Here is a 21,063-nt window from a genome sequence, read left to right as displayed (position 1 = left end):
GACAAAGTTCTTCAAAGAGAGTTGAGCTAATGCAAGGGATACCCAAACAATAGAAAATGAGCTGGATTGCATTGAAATGATATACGCTACCATGAAAGTGAGATTTTGAGAGCTCAACTTCTTTATGTTGGATGTGAAATGGATTAGAGTTATGTGCAGTGTGGCTCAAGCAACTATGAGAAAAGATTCAATTCTTTTTACACCATTGACCCAACTAAAATTTGGGATGAACATATTGATAATTTTGTACTACCTCATCATTGTGAATAACACATTTCTGTATTGATAGTTGGGATTACAGACTTTGAAATTGTTGATGAACCTTATGATATAAGTTGTTCTCAAGTTATGCAAAATGTTGCTATGTGATTCAAATTGCACTAAGGAAGTGACGGATCTTTGAAGCTGAAGATGATAGCGAAGATATGCAAACCATCACACCCAATAGATGACATGGAAGTAAGTAATGCTCCTCCCTTACCTCATGAGCTAGTGGCTATGCAACCTCCATAAGATCTTGATACTTTAAGCTCTTTGGGAAATTACTCTGACCTAGATGTGAGGGTCCTAGCCTTTGATATGGAGACATCAAATACTTTTTAATAATGCATCTACACTATCATGTTCATCATATGCAAATTTGTTATGTTGAACTCGTATTTCAAGACTTCATGCATTCAAAGGTTTAAATCTAGCTTCTTATATACTAAAGGTTGTACACACAATTTCCATGCAATATCCTATGAAACTCACAATGTATTTTATGCAAGTGATGCATGGAAAGATTTGCATGTTTGTAAGAGAGTTTAGCTTTGAATAGGAATTTTTGATGCTTATATCAATGCTTATATCAACACTTATTCCAACCTTTGTTTCAACATTTATATTAATGCCCACCAATTTGGTTAAAAAGAATTGATAGAAAGCATCAAATATGCTTGAAGGGTGCTAATACAAAACTATTGCTCCACCCCAACTATGTTTGTAGATTTAGAATTAAAAGACCTGCTGAAAATTATGAAGCAATTGCACCCACTATGAAACTCACATTGTATTTTATCCAAGTGAGACATGGAAAGATTTGCAATTTCTAAGAGTTCAGCTTAGAATAGGCATTATCGATGTTATTTTTGAGGCTTATATCAATGCTTATATCAACATTTATCCCTTCTACACTTATATTTTATGCCCATCAATTCAGTTAAAAAGCATCGACAGAAAGCAAATTGTGCTTGTAGATTTAGGACTAGAAGACTCGTTAAAATTCTAAAATAGTTGCACTCCTATATATTGGAGCTTTAAATTCTATCTATAATTTGGCAATCTCATGCTCATTGTCTTCTTTATTTAGAGCATTATCAGTATATCAATCACAAAACATATCATTTAATTCATTTACTCCTCTTCTAATTTAGGATTACTACACTAGTACTTACTGTTTCATATAGTGCAAGTGCCCTCTCTCTACTCAAATTAGCATATTCATGTGATATTGAGAACTATGAGGTCCATGTTGAGGACCATGGGTAATAATTGCATCACAATCCACCTCGTTATCTTTGTCATCATATATATTCTAGCACCAATCATAAAACCAATTACAAAACCATTCATAACCAACTATTGGGCCCTCTTGAGAAAACAAAACGTCATACATGGAGAGTTGGCATACTCGACCAAATTCTAGCTAGCTTTCCTACTCAGGTCATACCCCTAGATGGCCACCTTCTTTTGCATTCACACCCTCACTTTTGGCAAAGACAATTGTAACAAAAACACTCAAGAGAGGGATATGATGGCATGGTGTCCATGGTTTCCTATCGAAGATATATTACACAAAAGGGGGCTCCTATGAGTATTCCTCTCTTGTAAAATCGAGTAGATGTACTCGAATATACCTAACCCAACCTACGATATGGCATTGTCCTGATTTAACGAAGATGGTGCATGTCCTTGACCTTTGTGGTCAGCCAATGCTACCCACTTTCCCAAAGTTAGGACTAATCTAACGAAACTAATTTAACGAAGTCGGAGAAAAGCGAGGTTTTGTGCCTTAAAAAAGGGAAACCCATTCGCTTCTTTTTAGCAAACACATTTTAACCCCCATTTTCATCGACTCTGCTTCTGTCGTCCGTCCATTTCTGCCGATTTTCCATGAGTGCCATGGACGAGGATATGCCCGCCTCTCGGCTTCCTCCGCTCGACTCTGCCGATTCTGCCCCCCCGCCCAAGAAAAAGGGCATCGACTATGAAGCTCTGGACAGAGAAATCGACACGCATCGCACCGTTGCCCTACAGGTACGGATTCTTTCCTCCCAGTCGTGGAGACAGACTGGTACATTTCACGTTAGATCCAGTCAAATCGGCCTTATCGAGCCAGCAGATCTGCGTTGCACATTAATGTTATGCTGCCTTCCTAAGGCTGTCGTTCTAACGGAGACGATTGCATGAGTAAATCCACGTAGCCAAGTAAAGATTAGCGCTGCGAAAGGGCATTTTTATCTATATGTACCTCGTTGTTCAGGGTTTGATTTGACGATTTGAATGTGATTTTAATCAAATATGTACGCGAGGCAATTCACATTCAAATTCCTTGCACATGTGATTCTCTCTCTCTCTCTCTCTCTCTCTCTCTCTCTCCACGCTTTGCTAGTAGTTTGTTTGGTTTAGCGTCGGTGATCGTTGGAGATTTAGAGGGCAGCTTGTGGATGAGAAGATGCTTTGCGTAGAATACTTTTCTTTTTTGGTTTGCTTTGGAAGCAAAACTTTCTCTTTTTAATAATTCTTGCATTGAGATTCGTTAAAGTCTTGCTTATGAACGTATATTTTTGGGAAGCCTGTCGTGGAAGTTATTTATGCAAAGTTGTTATTAGCTGTCAAATTTTGCAATTCTTGTATTCTTGTTTAACAACATGTGGAATTTTGAACGAAGGAGACGTCCTATATCACTTTACACGTGTTGCCATGCTTTGTATCGAATTTGCTTTGGTCTATTAAAATAGTCCTTTAAAGAAAGCAAAGAGAAAAAAAAGGAAAATTAAAAAGTTGTGTGTGTGTGTAAAGGCAATCAATAGGGGAGGAGGGCCCTATACATGGGGCAGCAAAATGGCCGACCCAAGGGGTTGTACCAACCGACTTAGAGTCAGTCAACCAACCCACCTAACCTAGGACAGTTGACTTGTGTAACTCGACTAGGGTTACTCGGTCAGGTCTACCTGACCATGGTTTACCAATCGCCTGTTTTGTGGCTCCATTTTGGTCACATGCCTTGGGAAACCCACCCTAAATCCAGCCAGAATCAGACATAAACTAATTGGAATCACACATAGAAGTCCTCACTCATGAGATGCGCTAATCTCTAATAGGTGCATGGGACTCCTCCATCACTTTATTTCTTGTGTCCTAGGTGACACATAGGTGATCATCCTTCATAAGATATCCTTTTTTAAGAGAGTATTGGTTAGTTTACTGCCCCTCTTGCAAGTTCTTCATAGTTTTTCCGAAATCTGGATATTGATTTTTCATGTTCTCAAGGTCTCTAACGTAAGCCATAGTGACATTGTGGACTTGAGGCCTCCTAGACAATGCATCAGCCACGCTATTCTATGCTCCAAGATCTGAAAATGAAACAGTGACAGGAACTTAGTCTGAGTTAAGAAATATTTGAGGTTTTGATGATGCGGCTTGATCATGAAATCAGCTCTCAAAAGTTAGTGTTTCCAATGCCTCTCCGTATCATGGCTCTTGTAAGCTACCGCACGTCCATCTTGGTTGGTATAGAACAGCTCCAACACATTCTCCACAAGCATCACAATCCACATCAAAGGGCTTATGTAAGTTTGGAATGATGAGAATCGGCTCTGTGGTCAACTTTTCTTTAAGAGTGCTGAAAGCCATCTTTTGCCATTCTCCTCGTTTGAAAACTGCATACCTCTTGGTCAAATCATGAAGTGGGGCAGCAATATCAGCAATATCAGCAAAGTGCTTGATAAAGCTCTTGCGATATGAGCAAAGACCTAGAAGGCTGTGTACTCCATGCACCATATTCAGATCAGGCCATTCTTGGATGGCCTTTAATCTAGCAGGATCCATCTGTACACCACCTTTTGAAAGCACATGACCTAGATCATGGATCTTATCTAAGAAAAATGCACTCTTCTTTCCATTGATGTAGAGCTTGTTGTGTAATTATTGAAACACTATGGCCAAGTGCTTCCTATGCTCTTCTTTCGATCTTGAAAAGACAAGAATATCATAAAAGCCGATAAGGTCTGTAAAGGTGAAATGACAGCAAATGGCAATGAAGGTTGCCAAGAGAAGGCTGAAAAATGGATGTGCAGCAAGAAAATGTGCTCCCACAAGGAGGAGAGTACCTCAAAATGAGTGCAGCAGGGAGCAAAGGAGATAATCTCACAGCCCGAGGCAAGGGGACAGCAAATGAGAGGAAATGGGCTGAAGGAGAGGCCTTTGGATGGCAGCAGCACTCCAAAACCCAAACACGAGCCACCAAATGAATAAATCAGCTGAACAGAGGCTTCAAATATTGGCACACTCCACGAGGCAGGTCCGCACAGCATTGTAATGCGCCGTACAGCATTAGAGAGGCACCGAATCAGTCTGTACAACACCCATTCTGCAGCAAACAGGTAATAAATGTACCAAAATCCGCCCGTACAGGCGGTATGACTGTCTGCACACCACATGTGTGGAGGCAGCTGTGCTGCAGCAGGCTGGAAATGCACCGAAATTGCTGAGGGAGTGCAAAAAACAGCAGCAGATGCACACACTAGAGGCGCCTTGGCTGGAGGAGCCCCAAAAAAGTGTTTTCCAGTGATCGAACTGCTTGAAACAGCCTCGAACCACTTCAGCTTGCAGCAAATGCCCTCAAGAAGAGCCGAGTGAGAATGGCTGCCAAACAGCTTGGAAAATCTGTCAGTGGCTGAGGGGAAGGATCACTAAATTGCTCTGATACCACTGTAGGCTAGGGCAAACAATGGAGCTCAAGGAAAACGGCAATGGAAGCAAAAAACGAGATGCTGTAATGAATTGCTGCAATCAATGAATGAGTACAATGTACACGCAATATAACAAAACCCTAGGATGGGCTTAAAATGAAATCGTTTAGACTTCACAAGCAGTTGTAGCTTGAATGAAGAGATATGGACTACTTTTTGATTAGCCTTATCCTTTAGTGCTAGCCTTCGTCATGGCTGAGTTTGCCCTTCACCTCCGTAGTGCCGACAGAAACTCAGTACGAAGACTTTGTATAAATGGATGCTCAAGTATGTGTGGGTGTGTGGATTTGTATGTGAGAGCATATTTTTATACTATGGTCTACACTTACTGTTGGGCGCTGATGACGTCAGTGGGGATGTCATAGTTGCTAGTCCTGCTATGCGTGATGGAGTTTATGGTTTTCAATCTTATGAGTGACTATCATGAGATTGAAACTGCACTATGTTGTGTTTTTAGAGGATGAGTTTGGGAATGTTCTTGGATTCATCTAGATATATGCTTCTGCCGAATTAGCGGACATGCAAATTTCACCTTGTGAAGTTTTCGTCCAAGTTGCGGCCTACTAGTATTGCGATAATTCTTTCTATCTTAAATGATGCATTGCCCTATGAGCTAGATTTAGATGCTTGTTTGGGAGAGACTAAATGAAATCGTTTAGACTTCACAAGCTGTTGTAGCTTGAATGAAGAGATTTGGACTACTTTTTGATTAGCCTTCTCCTTTAGTGCTAGCCTTCGTCATGGCTGAGTTTGCCCTTCAGCCGACAGAAGCTCAGTACGAAGACTTTGTATAAATGGATGCTCAAGTATGTGTGGGTGTGTGGATTTGTATGTGTGAGAGCATATTTTTATACTATGGTCTACACCCACTGTTGGGCGCTGATGACGTCAGTGGGGATGTCATAGTAGCTAGTCCTTGCTATGCGTGATAGAGTTTATGGTTTTCAATTTTATGAGTGACTATCGTGAGATTGAAACTGCACTATGTTGTGTTTTCAGAGGATGAGTTTGGGAATGTTCCTGGATTCATCTAGGTATATGTACACCCAATATAACAAAACCCTAGGATAGGGTATCCTAATTGGATTAAGTGTCCTAACTGGTACATGTCCTAACTGTACCAAGCGTCCTAACTGCCTGTAACTAGGCCTACAAGGCACATACAAAGGAATGAGTGGCACCTATGGATAGCCCATAGAATAGCCTACATCCTGGATTGCATAAGATCAACACGTTCTCATCTCCTACTTTGTTCCAAGAGAGGCGAAATTCTTTGGTCTTTAGATTGGCCACTTTTCCTAATACATTAGGGACTCCTCTCGCCAGGATTTTTCTGCTCCCTTAAGCTCGAGGGCATTTTGGGGCATTGGGCAGCCACATACCCCTCTATTTCACCACGTAAATACTTACCGTCCTTTCGGAAGGTCTTGATTTGCTCTGGTGTGAACTTAGGCTTGCCTTTGTAGGGCGTTTGATCTCCCCTTGGCTACTGGAAATGAGGCTCTTTCTTTTCAACTTGTGGTGGCACAAAGTTGTTCTTCTTCGATCCTCTTGGTACAAAGTTCTTATTTTCTGATCCCCCTTTCTTCTCTCCTTCAAAGGAAGGAGAATCTTTCATATGCATAAGACTCCGATCGAGGCTGAATGCGGAAGATCCTGGGTCTCTGTATCAGGCATGATGTTTACAAAAGCTCGTACTTTGGGTGGTAAAATCTTGCCCGAGCTGAGCATCAAGATATAAGGCTCCCGTCAATTACATGGCACATTATGAGATGTTCTGCTGAGGGTTGTTTGCGAATGGATTCTAGTAGTGGTAGATAGGGTGGACGAGGGTAGCAATATTTTTACCTACCAAGACAACCGTGAAGGCCATTGAGCTGGCTCACTAGTTCTTCAGGTTATATGTATTGCCTTGTGACATAGTCAGTGGCAGAGATCAGAAGTTCTCTAGACAAGAAGAGGCCATCTGTCCCAGTGGTGAAATTTGCCTATAATAGGCTACGCATACAGTTACTAGTTACAGTTCATGCTTATGTACGGATAATAGGCTAAGCATACGGTTATTGTTACAGTCCGTTCATGCCTATAACAGCTAAGCTTATAGTTAGTGGCTATAGTCTGTTCATGCTCAACCTAGGTCTTATGTGATGATTGGATTGAACGGTATTTAGTTGGATGTAGCTAAGGATTTCTTAGAGATGTTAGTGATTGCATAAGAATCTATTAGGGGTTGCTCAGGATAGAGCACGGTTTTATGTTGATATATAGCGTTTGCCCATAGAATTTTATGAGGAAATGCTTTTGTATTTGTGAGTAGTGAAGGATTCAAAGTTGTTATGAAAAGGGTTGGTAGAGAAGCTATCCTTTAGGTACTGTGGATCTTGAAAAAGAATAGTGTGGTTGCATATAAGCTAGAATTGCGTCCACTTGTAAAATTTCACCCGGCCTTTCATGTCAGTAGACTAAAAGCGGTGTTGAGGGTTGGAGACAGTCTCGTTTCATCCCAAGTACTTGTGGAAGTTGAGGATTTGACCTATATTCGAGATGAGTTATTTATTTCCGGGAAAGGGAACTTAGGTATAAGTTAATTCCAATGTTCAAAGTTAAGCAGCACGACAGGTTTGAAGAAGACTCAACTTGGGAGTCAATTGCTAATTTGCAAAAGCACTTTCCCAATTTTGTTTTAAAGTAAATGATTGAAGAGGGGAAGAATGCTATGTACCTGGATGCTAATCCTCAGATTACTCGGTTCAAATCTTCTTTTTGGAGATTGGCCCCCTTGGGGCCTCATACCATGCCTCTCGGCCTAGCAGAAAGCAAGCAAGCTCGATGATCATGCTAACTTGGACTTAATTAAGCAAGATTAGGGGGCTAGGGATTAAGGAAGGTAGGTCTAGAGGACTTGGGTAGCGAAGGGCCAATTGGCTATATTTAGCTAGGGGCACTTAATAAAGTAGGATGCTCTTCTATATAAGAGTGGCCAATACTATCGTGAAGGTATTCACTGGATGGTTTGTCTGGATCGAGAGCATGGACTCTTGCCATCTACATGACGGATCACGAGATCCTGTGCTGAAGGTTCCATGGAAATGTATGGGACGCTAGACCTATAGGCAGCAGTGCTAGTGGGAGTTAGGGTTAGATCTTAGAGAAAACTATAGAGAAACGATAGGGTTTGCAGTGGAGCGATCAAAAAATAGACAATACTCAGACACAACTGAAGAACGGAACTCAGAAAACATAGTGCCTGTCAGTAATATGAAAAACTGAATACAAGAACCTCAAGCCGTCGTGTCTCAAGGACCGTGGCTGAGGTGAATCAGAAAGATGATTCCATGTAGAGAAACAATAGAAAAGATAGCAGCAGAGGGAGCGAAATGCAGTCCTCCGTGTAGCTCGATGATAAGATGAAGAAGGGCTGGAGCTGCCCTAGGAAATGGCTGAAAACCAGCATGCTCTGAGGAAGGAACCTTCAGGCTATCTGGAATAGCAACATGATGAAGAAAAGGAGCAGATCTGGAGCAGAAGAGCAGATCTGGAGCAGAAGGGGCAGATCTGGAGTAGGAGAGCAGATCTGGAGCAGAAGAGCAGATCTGGAGCAGAAGGGGCAGATCTGGAGCAGGAGGGGGCAGAAGAGATGAGGAGCAGCTGCAGGTCTTGTCCTGTCAGTGAGAGTGTGGGGGGCTAGTGCCTTTATAGGCCTGACCTAGCCGGTCGGCCAGCTGGTCGGTGGGCCTGTCATCTGGTCGGCCAAACCCCTGCTGGCTGACCTTTTGGCTGGCCTGCAAACTGGTATGTTTGCCCCAGAAATTGGGGATTGCTAGTTGTTTAACACCCCCTCTCAATTGCCAATTTGGAGGGGCAGACATTGTGTGCTTGGAGCTTCGTGTAGGGATGTCGACGGTGGTGGTGGCTATCCCTGTGAAATGCCCAAGAGATGATCACAAGAGGAGTGCCCTTGCAAGGGAATTGTTCACTTCCTCAAGTGCCTGAGTTACACGTATGATCAGCAGAAATAAGAACATTGTGAAGCTCGAGAGAATAAGCCACCCCCTCTCACCCCCGAAAGGTGGAGGGAAAAGCAAAGGTAAAGAACAAATATGTCGTAGCAGCACTGATAATCCAGAGATGGTAGGATTTCATCAAAGGAAGAGGTCGGAGCTGAACAGTGATCCAGTGTGTGCCCGATCTTGAACCTCGGGAGAGAGGAGTCTATCCCCGCCTCCATGAATGTAGAAGAATTCGAAACAACAGTCATCAAGACACATTTTAACAGAAAGGGTCCCACCTAGGGAGAACTTGTAGATCCTGGAAGTCGATGCCGATGGAGATCTGGTAGAGGTGAAGGATCATGACCTCCTTGTTCGAAGGAATGGGGAGTGTCAAGCCTGAAGCCGAAAAGGGAGGGAGGGATGGATGTAGAAGATGGAGGTAAGAAAGGGAGGGAGGGATGGGAGTAGAAGATGGAGTTCTGAAAGGGAGGGAGGGATGGAGTTCTATCCCTTCTATGGCCTCCTTGAAGAAGCTGGATCTTTAGATCACCAGAGATCTGGGGTCTTTAGATCACCATGGCTCTGATACCATATAGAGAAACGATAGGGTTTGCAGTGGAGCGATCAAAAAATAGACAATACTCAGACACAACTGAAGAACGGAACTCAGAAAACATAGTGCCTGTCGGTAATATGAAAAACTGAATACAAGAACCTCAAGCCGTCGTGTCTCAAGGACCGTGGCTGAGGTGAATCAGAAAGATGATTCCATGTAGAGAAACAATAGAAAAGATAGCAGCAGAGGGAGTGAAACACAGTCCTTCGTGTAGCTTGATGATGACGAAGATGAAGAAGGGCTGGAGCTGCCCTAGGAAATGGCTGAAAACTAGCATGCTCTGAGGAAGGAACCTTTAGGCTATCTGGAATAGCAACATGATGAAGAAAAGGAGCAGATCTGGAGCAGAAGAGCAGATCTGGAGCAGAAGGGGCAGATCTGGAGCAGGAGAGCAGATCTGGAGCAGAAGAGCAGATCTGGAGCAGGAGGGGGCAGAAGAGATGAGGAGCAGCTGCTGTCAGTGAGAGTATGGGGGTATAGTGCCTTTATAGGCCTGACCTAGCTGGTCGGCCAGCTGGTCGGTGGGCCTACCAGCTGGTCGGCCAGACCCCTGCTGGCTGACCTTTTGGCTGGCCTGCGAACTGGTATGTTTGCCCCAGAAATTGGGGATTGCTAGTTGCTTAACAAAAACTCTACAGGTGGTGAGTTCGCCTGCTATATGATTTGTTGTTACTATTGACTGCGTTGTGACTTGTGATGAGGGTTAGATCCGTTTAGGACTCTACAGGCATGAAGCAAGGTATATAAACCAACTACACTTGACTGGATTGACTAGGTTGCTGCTGTGGGCATTGCATGCAACCAACATGGAGGTGTGGAGTCCACATTTGGGCTGCCACATGGCTTCCCACAATATGCTGGCATATGGGCAGCGTGGCAGACTGTCATATGGAAGTGTTTTTTAGGGCCATACAAGGGCCTGCCTTATGATGTGATTAGGGGCCAGATCTGGGTGGGGTCACCAGTCAAGGTGGCCCTTGGACAGCAGCTGTTGGCCACTTCGGCCAGATCCAGAGCGGCGGTAGACTACGCTAACCTCACTTATCCTTCCCCACTTTGCTGCCCCCTCCTTTAACCGGCTGACTGAAAATCAGACTGGGCCCCTCCAGCCAACTTCCAGTTACTGGCCTGGGCCAACTTCCATGTTGCAGGGAAGCTATGTGATAGCCCTGCTCCTGCTGCTGCAATGCACCTGCTGTTATGGCTGCCTGAAAGTGTTGCCAGGCTTGCAAATTTTCTGTGCTGCTCATGTGGTGTTTTGACACCCCATTGGCTGCTCCTGCAGCCTGCCTCTTCCTTGTTGTATTTTATGGGCTTAGCTGTCCCATGATAGCCCTAGGGCTGCTAGTCATTGCACGTGCTTTTGTGGGGGGTGCACGTGGTGTTGCCTTTGATGTTGAAAGTGCAAGGCCTGCATTCTCCCTTCTACTCAATGGGCTTCATTGAGATTGTGATTTTCTTCTTTCCTTTAAAGGGATGCATGCTAAAGATAATTGTTTCAGCCATATTTGGCAGAAGGTCCACGTAGGAGCATGCCTAAATAAATCGAGTGGTTCAATCTCTTTAATTGAAGAAATTCAAGATTAGTATTCTATTTGGAGTGGTCTTCTATTTCGAAAAGGCAAAGTCTGCATGCCAAATATCCAATATTAGCAATTCCAACTCAATAAGGCTGAACGCTTGAGACAAGGTGGCTTGTTGCATGTGCTGGAGATCGAAAGTATCTCCATGGATTTCATTGTTGGAGTACTACAAACCAATCGAGGACATGATGCCATCCTTGTGATGGTGGATAGACTAGCCGCTCCACAATTGGAACGTGTTTGTGGAGAACTCATTTAGCTTTTATGGACTACGAATTGTGATTGTCAGTGACCGTGATGCTAAGTTCATGAATCATTTCTGGCGAGAAGTAATCAAGAAATTTGTCACTAAGCTGAGCATAACGATTTAATTGTTTAATACTACTGAATTTGAATCTCCCCCTTGCCCCTTGGAAAAAACAAAAATTACAAATAAAACTCATGCCTTTGACAACTTTGATAATTTCAGTGTCTGGTAGAGTGATTCGAACCTAACTTAATGTTTGGTACCACCTTGATGGATGGGTGAATGTTTGGTACCACCTTGATGGATGGGTGTGCTCGTGCGTGCATGTTTATATATGCAAACAATCTGTGCAGATAGCTGAGGTCACATTTCATACAATGTGGTCTGCTGCAGGAGGGCAAGCTGGATATGGCAATTGAAGCTTTGCTCAATTCAGAGAAGCAGATGAGGCTGGCTGCAGATATTGTTGGAACAAGGAAAGTTGTGATGGCTATTGTTCAATTGTGCCGTGAGGCACAGGCCTGGAAGAAGCTGAATGATCAGATAGTTCTTCTGTCAAAGCGACGAGCTCAGCTGAAGCAGGTGTGAGAAATTAAGGAAGGTTATCCCCTCTTTGATTTTGTGTGTGCGCGCGCGCGCGTGTGTGTGTATACACTGCACTGGATTTTACTAAAAAAAAGTGTGTGTCTGTCTGTCTGTGTGTGTTTCACCCCCAAAAAAAAGCGCGCGCGTGTGTGTGTGTGTTGGGGGGGGTGGGTTTTCTGCTAACAGCAATATTGAAGTTATCAACCTATTTGTAGACTCATGACTAATATGCACAAATTGAAAGCAGGCAGTTACGGCGATGGTGAAACAATGCATGCAATACATCGATGAAACACCTGATCTAGAGACACGCATTGAGCTTATCAAGACTTTGAATACTGTTTCTGCAGGCAAGGTCAGTGAGATATTTTTGGGTATAGTTATCCCGATTGTGGGAGGTTGTCACAGTGAAAGGCTACTTCAGGTTATTTTTGTGGAGTCTTTGTTTGGTATCTAGAATATGTGCAAGCTTCTTTTCTTTCTTGTGCTAACAGATTTACGTGGAGATAGAGAGAGCAAGGTTGATTAGGAGGCTTGCCAAGATAAAGGAGGAGCAGGGTTTGATTGCAGAGGCGGCAGACTTAATGCAAGAAATTGCGGTAAGTGTCCTCATGCTCTTATGTTATGCCATGTAGTCTTTCTTTGACTCTCTCATCAGATTATTGTCTGTTTGCAGTCTCTCTCTCTCTTTTTTTGGGGGGGGGGGGGGGTTGGAGCTGAAGGCAAGGCATAACACATGTTCTTTTTTGGGGGGGGGGGGGGGGGTTTATAATCACCATAAAGCTGCTCCTGTCCAAATCAAAACCGCTTCCATGCCATATATTACGATGTCTTGTAATCAAGGAATTTTCTAAAATAGCTGCAATGTCAGAATTGGTTTTACAGTTAGGCTGCTAGATTCCACCCCTCCTAAGAGACTCTTAGTACAAGTACTTAAGCATATGCATTTGTGTATGTGAATATGTGATTTTTAAAAGGTGTAGGCAGCTAATTATGTGGAATTTATTGTTATTTTAATGGTGTATACGGCTAATAGCCAATAACTACTATTAGGTGGGATGTAAGTCCATGTATGCATGGGTGGACCTTAAATGATTTGAACAATGCATCTTTATCTGTGCTCATGTTCCAATGTTTTTCCTTGGAATAGCGTTGGAGCATGTGCCACGTTTTGCCTCTCTTTAAGAAGCTTGGAACTTTGACAAGCAAGTCCTCCCAATGTGACGTGCTTGACAGTTCCGGGTGTTTGTTTTGGAGGCACGAATCATTTTAAGCTGTCTCTGTATTCTCATCCCATTTACTATACATATGGATGTGGTGCTCTTGGATTAGGAAGGGAGTTTTCTTGGAAAAGTCAGTTTCTTTGTGTTTTCTTCACCTTGTTCCATGAATGTTTTTACAACCAAAATCCATGGTACAGAGAAATCCATGTAAGAGCCTGGTTCTCGTTAACTGTTGGAGCCTATTGTGATTGTTTAGGTTTCTGTTTTTGAATGTCTGTACAAGGTCACGGTAACCTTGTGAAGGGGCAGTGAATGGGATGATTAGTGGAGCTAAAAAATGAAGTCCAAGGGAATGAGAATGCAAGGAAGTCAATTATCATTAATGAGGCAAGAGAGCATTTGGAGAGGGGTACACGATATGACACCTTTTGGTGAGGAGAGAATGTATTGGGTTTTATTATGCGAAGTCTCATTCAATGAGGAGAGAATGAAGTGTCATTTGAATAGAAAAGAAAGAGTTACAATTGACAAAAGTGCACTTACTGTTGAGAGTTCACGCTCAACATCATGTGATCATGTGTGCATAGCACCATCACGTGATCATATGTGCATAGCACTAACCTTATAGAGTGCTAGAAAGGAAAGGGTAGATCCCCTAACCCTAACCCTAAAAGGGTTTGTATATATATTCTATTTTTTCAACTAAATCTAGTGTATAGTTAGTCATTTGTGGTGTGCTCTCTAGCTCTCTCCTCATCTCCACTCTTCTCCTCTCCCCACTTCATATTTTGTCATGGTATCAGAGCTCCCTTGCCTTCCGCTAAGGCATTGAGATCATTGTGAGAGAGATTGAGTGATTGTGAGTTCTCTTGAGTGTTCTCCGTCAGAGTTCACTTCCGGTGAGAGACTCCCATCTACTTTCATAGAATTTCTGTCATACAATTCCATCCATGTGAGAGAGAGAGAGAGACTTCTGTTGATTGAGAGGACTTCCATTGTGAGAAGAGAGAAAGAGAACTGTCTTTCCTGCAGAGAATTTGAGGCTGAGACAATTCCAACGGCGGCTCTTCCACAAACTTCTACAATCTTTGGCTACATCAACTATCGAGTCTATCAAAGGGACTATATCGACCTCCTGCTTCTCAGCCGACACATACGGCTATAGCACTATAGCTAGCCGCATGCACAGCAAGGAACCAACTGCTCTAGTGCAGCCGACTCTAGCCCCCGACTCCAGCCCTCAGCAACTCGTATGCGCCATACTTTGTTCTTCAAAATCGAAGGCTGAATCCTACCTCCTCCCGTTTGTAGCAGCGACCTACGCCTCTCCAACTATCTCTGTACCTAGCCGCCAACAACGAAGTCCCTACGACTCAGCAACCTAGCAGCTAGCTCTACGACCTATCCAGCAACTAGTCAGCCGCAACCCTGCAGCTTCAACGGGGACCGCTCTACCCACAGCTTCCACGCCCGCTCTGCACACCGCCTTCTACTACAAGCAACGACAACAAGCTCTACGGCTCTTCCCAGACTCGACGCTAGACCTCGCAACAACCTCCTCGACGGATGACTACGGCTCCTTCAACGCCTCCTACACTCCAACTCAGAACAACGCCATAACAAGGCTCTCAGCCTTCTTCAACAGCAACTACGGCTAGGCGACCATTCCACCAACACCCACGCGGCTCCAACAACTCATGCCCGCCTTCATCAACAGTGAGGCTCTCTCCATACCCGTCTACTCCGGCTCTGCAACGACCGTCGCCTCCCTACAGCAGCTGTAGCAGCTCCCGCGCCACCGAACAAGGCTCCAGCCGCTCTTCTACGCTGCACACTACTACAACACGAGCGCCACCAACGAGCCGCCTCTCTAATCGCCTCAGTAAAGTCTGCATCAACACCTACGAAGGGGCGCGGTTCCCTACGCCTCCAAGACTCAGCAACGATCGGAGATCTCCAGCAACTCAGAGCCCACAGAACTTCAGCGTAGGAGACGAATCTCCAAGATTTCGTCGAAATCTTCGTAGATTCCGGTGCACCATTGGTCGACACGTGGCAGATAGCCTTAGCCACAACTGCCACGTCATCACCTTATCTACGTGCCACGTGTCACACACTTATCCCCTTGTCACGTCAGCAGTCCCGTGAGGCTGCCATGTCACCCTGTCAGCTTAGCTTCCACATCACCAGTGCCAGTTCAGCGTGTCACGTCATCACAGCCGACTGACACGTCATCAGTGTCACGTAGGTAGGCCACGTCATCCTGCCACATCATTCTGCCACCTCATCAGTGCCACCTCACTTGCCATCTCATCACTGCCACCTGGCAGTCCCTTGACATGCACAATTATCTCTCTGCAAGCACACACGTTCACTGCATGTGACCACTTCTGCCACCTCAGCACAGAGCTTCACTGGCACACCTCTTGCTAAGCATAGTGCCACATCATCACTGCATGTGACTCACAGTGACACATCATCATTGAGCACCATTTGCACTCCTTTTGCCCCTCCACCTAGATCAAGTCGTATCTCTTGATCTAGAAAGAATTTGAGGGCGCTCCAAAAAGAAAAGTCGCTCGTTTTTTCGTGCTCTACGCGCTCGTCATATCACGTGCACATTTCGGCGCAAGTTACACTCACATTTGAGCCTCGCCGACCAAAACCACTTCCTTCACGCACATTTGTCTCTAAATCGACGCATCTGACCCAGCACTTAAAAAGAACAAAAGAAAAGGAATTATTTGTTGTTCTTTCATCGATCGACGGTTGGTTTAGATCTAGATCAGAGTAGACTAGATCGCCATAGAGGGAACGCTTTGAATTCCCCAAGTTGCCAATCTAAGTCATGCTCGAAATTCCCGACTAGTACCTACTCGGAGTCAGTCCATACGCTCACATCCGATTTCACATCATTACATTACCTGAAACCTTACGTTCATCAGTTTAGTGAGCAGACTTCAGAGTTCAGAGGCATTGCATATTGATTCAGTGGGCAGATAGCATTTGATGTCACACACACATGCCACCATTGTAAAGCCTATTTGGCTATCTCACGACATCGTGCACATTATTTTTCAGCCTTGTAAAGCCTCTTGGCTATTCCCGGCATCATTACCACAAGCCTTGTAACACAGATCAGATTTTATATACTGCAGTTCTATCTTCACCGACGGTACAGAGATTTCACTTGGCATCTTCAGTGTATTTGCAGTTGATTCATACAGAGATTTTCAGGACACTTTTTTGAGTACATTTCTTGCACCATGTCGACTAGCAACCTCAATCTGGAGGCATCTGCTAAGTTAGACAACTCCAATTACGGTACATGGAAATATTGAATGGAGACCATGCTTGTGCTTCAGGAGAGTATGTCGATGGGTCTACACCTAGACCATTGGCCGATCTAGCCACCAGTAGCTCTACTCCATCTGTTGTCACAGCACCAGCAACGGGATCTACATCGGGATCTACATCTACACAAACAGTTTCCGCACCAGTAGCAGATCCTGCCATTGTCCGAGCTCAAGCAGAATGGGATAAGAAAGACAAGTATGCCTATCACCTGATCAAGCAAAATGTGCAAGATGTCATGCTAGGAGACATCAAAAGAAGCATGGGATATGTTCGCAACTCTCTACGAGTCCAAGAACACATCCAGGATTCTCACCCTGAGAAACCAGATCAACAAGAGTTTCCGCAACAGCAGTGAAACCGGTCATGCTGATGTACTCCGCATAAAAGACTACAACAATCAACTTGCAGTAGCAGGAGAGACTATGAATCCCGCAGAAATGGTTCAAGTCATTCTGAATGGACTAGGAGAGGGATACGAGAATCTAGTCCAGAGTATTGCCATCCAACGGCCAAGAATCTAGTCCAGAGTATTGCCTATCACCTGATCAAGCAAAATGTGCAAGATGTCATGCTAGGACAGCTCAACATAGTCAAGACATCAAAAGAAGCATGGGATATGTTCGCAACTCTCTACGAGTCCAAGAACACATCCAGGATTCTCAACTTGCAGTAGCAGGAGAGACTATGAATCCCGCAGAAATGGTTCAAGTCATTCTGAATGGACTAGGAGAGGGATACGAGAATCTAGTCCAGAGTATTGCCATCCAACGGCAAATTCCAACATTGGAAGAACTTCAGTCAGTTCTACTTGGTGAAGAACTCAGGACTCAAGCCATTCAAGCACGTAAAGGTCATTCTAATGATCAGGCATTCACAGCTTCAGACAGAAGCAGAGGCAAAGGCAGAAACAGAGGTAGATCATATCAGAAAAGTGGTCATCATCAACAAAATCAAAGTGAGAATCAGCATCAGCATCATCCTCAGCAATATCAAAATCAGCAAAGAGGAAATCATTCCAATCGAGGAAGATTCCAAGGACGAGGGAATGCATCCACCAATGTGTCAAACATCCAGTGCAAGTACTGTCACAAGTTTGGACACTATGAAAGAGATTGCCGCAAGAAGCAATACGACCAAGGCGGTCAATTCAGCAGTAATCGAGGGAATTCTCGAGGAAGAGGAAATCATCGTGGTGGACATTCTAGTCACAGTCATTTTGCAAATGAACATGGAAATATGTTTCTTGCAAGCGAGGAATTGCATCAGACTGATACAATGCACGTAGACACTGATTTCAATCCCATAGAGAATTTCAGCTATCAAGTCGACCAAGTGGAACAGGATCCTTGGTACATCGACAGCGGTGCATCATCTCATATGACAAATCATCAGGAATGGTTCACAGAAATGAAACCATTAGAAGGACAGAAAAATGTCATCTACACAGTAGACAATACACCGAATTTAGTTCAAGGGACATGTGTTATCCCTATGAACAATTTCATTGGTACAAAAGGATTAGTCAAAGATGTGCTCTATGTTCCGAAGCTGAGCAAGAACCTTTTGTCAGTAGGTCAAATGACGGAACACAACTACAAAGTCATCTTCGACGGTGATGAATGTATTATCAGAGACAAATCCAAAAGATGTCAGCTAGTAGCAAAAGGTGTGAAGGAAGGACGCTTATACAGAATGCTAGCTACAGTACCAGATAAGCATGCCATATCAGCTCAAATGCGTAGAGAGTCCACATTGCCCTGTAGTGAACCCAGGTAAAGAACAACTCAAAATACGGCCGTCGAAGATATATCCCAAAAAGTCAGAAAATCTTTCCGAAAGAAGCTTGAGGAAATCTTAGTTGCAACCTTTGCCAAAGGATGCCCAAGAAGTCCCGTGTCTGCTCTCTAGGTATATCTGCATCTCTCTATGTCTCAATCCTCAACTGATGGGACGAGATCCGCATCTGTCCAATGGTAATCCTCAAGGCATTGGACACTTCTCTGTCCTCGAGGTACTGGGGTTTGATGATGAGTCCATCCTCTGATACTCTCAAGACGTGGTCGCGATAGAATTGGATCTTAGTACCCTCCAAGTGCAAGATGGGCGACTCTTCACAAGCGGTTGGAAGAACTCAATTTGAGAAGAGTCCACCTGGATATGCTCCTCCTGTCTCTGAGATCGGAGTAGGCCCTCACGATGCCTAATTGCCTCATGAATGAATGCAGCCAGACATCTTTGATTTGGAAAAGGGAGAAATGGGGATAACGGCCCAGAGCTATCTCTTAATTGACAATAAAATCGTCCTCTGATCTCATAGTAAACAGAGCATCGAAAGATGAAACGTTCCTTCGACTCCACCTCCTATAGGCTGCAGAGTAATATTGCGCCTCCCCCTTGGGTAGACCCTCTGCCCGCGGCCACTCTCAATGTGGGGTCTATGCACATGCTCTAAGCCCGCGCATCTCTGCGAATCGATTGACCTCTGAATCAAGCACTGATGCATAAATCTTGGACATGACATGCCTAATCATAATGGTCTTGTAGTTTCCTAGGTTCATGGGATCCCCTGCCTTGTGAATAGGTGACGGACTGATCCGCGATGTCAAATACTGTGCGTGCACGGTCATACCAAACTATGGAGGCGATGAGAGGAAGGGGATCGTCTCTCTAGAAATCTTTGCCAAAAGTCTTTGAAGTTATTTCTAAACAAAATGTTCAGTAAGTCGTCCTTGTTTTAGCGGATAAACTCATGTTGCTCCCTGCAAACCAATCGACAGTACTTGTGTATTGTGTCAAGTTCGGTCGGAAGATTATGTTTAGTCTCGAATTTGAGTTGGTGGCGCAAGCCTTACACTCATCATCGTTAGTGTGAGGGAAGGCATGAAGTGTAGCCTGAAGTTGTGAACGGTGATCAAGGCAATGTGATTTTCTAGAAGGGGAATGAAGTCAATCTATGTGAGGAGAGTATAAAGGCGTGCTGAGTACCTAGGTGAAAGACTACGATCGACGAAATGTATGTCTTGATAAGTGTTGTGGGTGATCGGGGGAGTGAAGAATATAGCGAGGTGGGGTGTGGACATACGGAAGAAGACAGGTGCGACAAAAAAGTCCGTGATGCGGGAGGCAAAGGCAGGGGATCCCATGATGTAGTCAAGACTATGAGGGAAGCAAGTAAAACCACTTGAGGATGGCCATCTGTCAAGACCATTATAAATACTCAGATCATGCATCCTGCCGCGATCAAGCAATGCATGACCATAAGATGTGATAGGAGCTCGCTTGTCCGCTCAGACTCGTAGCAAACCTACATCCTCTAGGTCAATATCTGGTAACATAATAGAGTCATCTTTGAAGTCAAGGAGTGATACCTGATGTGCTCATGGCCTCGCATTGAAGTCCCCAACCAAGAGGACTTCCCCACGACCCGAGAAGTCAACGATAACTTGATAAAGATCTGCGTCTCAGTCTCCTCTCGAGCATCTCTGGCAAAACGTGAGATCTCGGGGAGAAAATAGCATACTGCTATGAACAAATCTAGGCTGTCTGTGTGTCAAATATGGATCTAAACAAACCTAGAGTGTGACTCTGTCTTCTCTACTGAAATGGCCCCCAAGAGAGAACTTGTAGAGAATTGCTACTCCACCAGACCCTCATACTCCTCTAGTATCCCTCGTCTCATCTCTGTAAGCCGTCTCCCAAGTGTAGCTACTAACCACGTGTAGAGGACGCTCTGAACTCTGATGTGTCTCTGTATAGAAGACTACGTCACGACCTATATAGGATTCCGAGAAGTTCCCTAGTTCCGACCATAAGGTACCATTACAGTTCCAAATGATGCAGGATAGGGTCTCGGATATTTGAGTCCCATAGATCCTGCCTCCCTATGCGAGAGAGGAACCCTGTGCCCAAAAGGGCACAAGAGATATGGTCATGTCAACTTCAAGTACTTGTTAGATCTAAGGAATCAGAATATGGCAATTGGGACTCCGAAGCTACAGTTTCTTGGAAAGGTTTGTGAAGCATGCTGCTTCGGCAAACAAAAGCGAACCAACTTTGTCAGAAGTACCTCTCGTGCACGAGGTATTCTTGATTTGATTCATACAGATGTATGGGGTTATGCCCAGACCCGTAGCATCAATGGTTCACTTTATTACTTGACCTTCATCGACGACTATAGCAGATATTGTTGGGTCTACTTTCTGAAAGAGAAATCTGAAGTGTTTTCCAGATTTCAAGAATTCAAAGCCATGGTAGAAAACCAGACAGGCAGAAAGATCAAGGTCATGAGTTCAGACAGAGGAGGTGAATACATGTCTTCAGCATTCATGAACTTTTGCAAAAATCACGGCATACGAAGACAATTCACATGTGCAGATACTCCTCAGCAGAATGCAATAGCTGAAAGGAAGAATGGGACTTTAGCAGACAGTGCTAGAGCAATGCTT

General features: G+C 44.2%; 1 protein-coding gene across 1 annotated transcript in view; it reads left to right on the top strand.

Annotated features, from left to right (window-relative positions):
• The first annotated feature begins 2,059 nt into the window (after positions 1-2,059).
• LOC147895559 (26S proteasome non-ATPase regulatory subunit 12 homolog A-like) overlaps positions 2,060-21,063 on the top strand; it is a 32,693-nt gene continuing 13,689 nt past the window's right edge. Inside the window, exons 1-4 of the mRNA XM_087383612.1 lie at positions 2,060-2,298; positions 11,847-12,035; positions 12,286-12,393; positions 12,533-12,637. Coding sequence (XP_087239738.1) covers positions 2,155-2,298; positions 11,847-12,035; positions 12,286-12,393; positions 12,533-12,637 — 546 coding nt within the window. The 5' untranslated portion in view covers positions 2,060-2,154. The remainder of the gene's footprint in view (positions 2,299-11,846; positions 12,036-12,285; positions 12,394-12,532; positions 12,638-21,063) is intronic.

Source organism: Dipteris shenzhenensis, chromosome 13 (assembly GCF_047967505.1).
Source record: "Dipteris shenzhenensis isolate YYH24624 ecotype China chromosome 13, Dip_SZ_1.0, whole genome shotgun sequence".
In the NCBI taxonomy this organism is placed as follows: domain Eukaryota; kingdom Viridiplantae; phylum Streptophyta; class Polypodiopsida; order Gleicheniales; family Dipteridaceae; genus Dipteris; species Dipteris shenzhenensis.
Note: the sequence above shows the minus strand (reverse complement) of the source record. Positions and strands in the feature narration are given on the sequence as shown.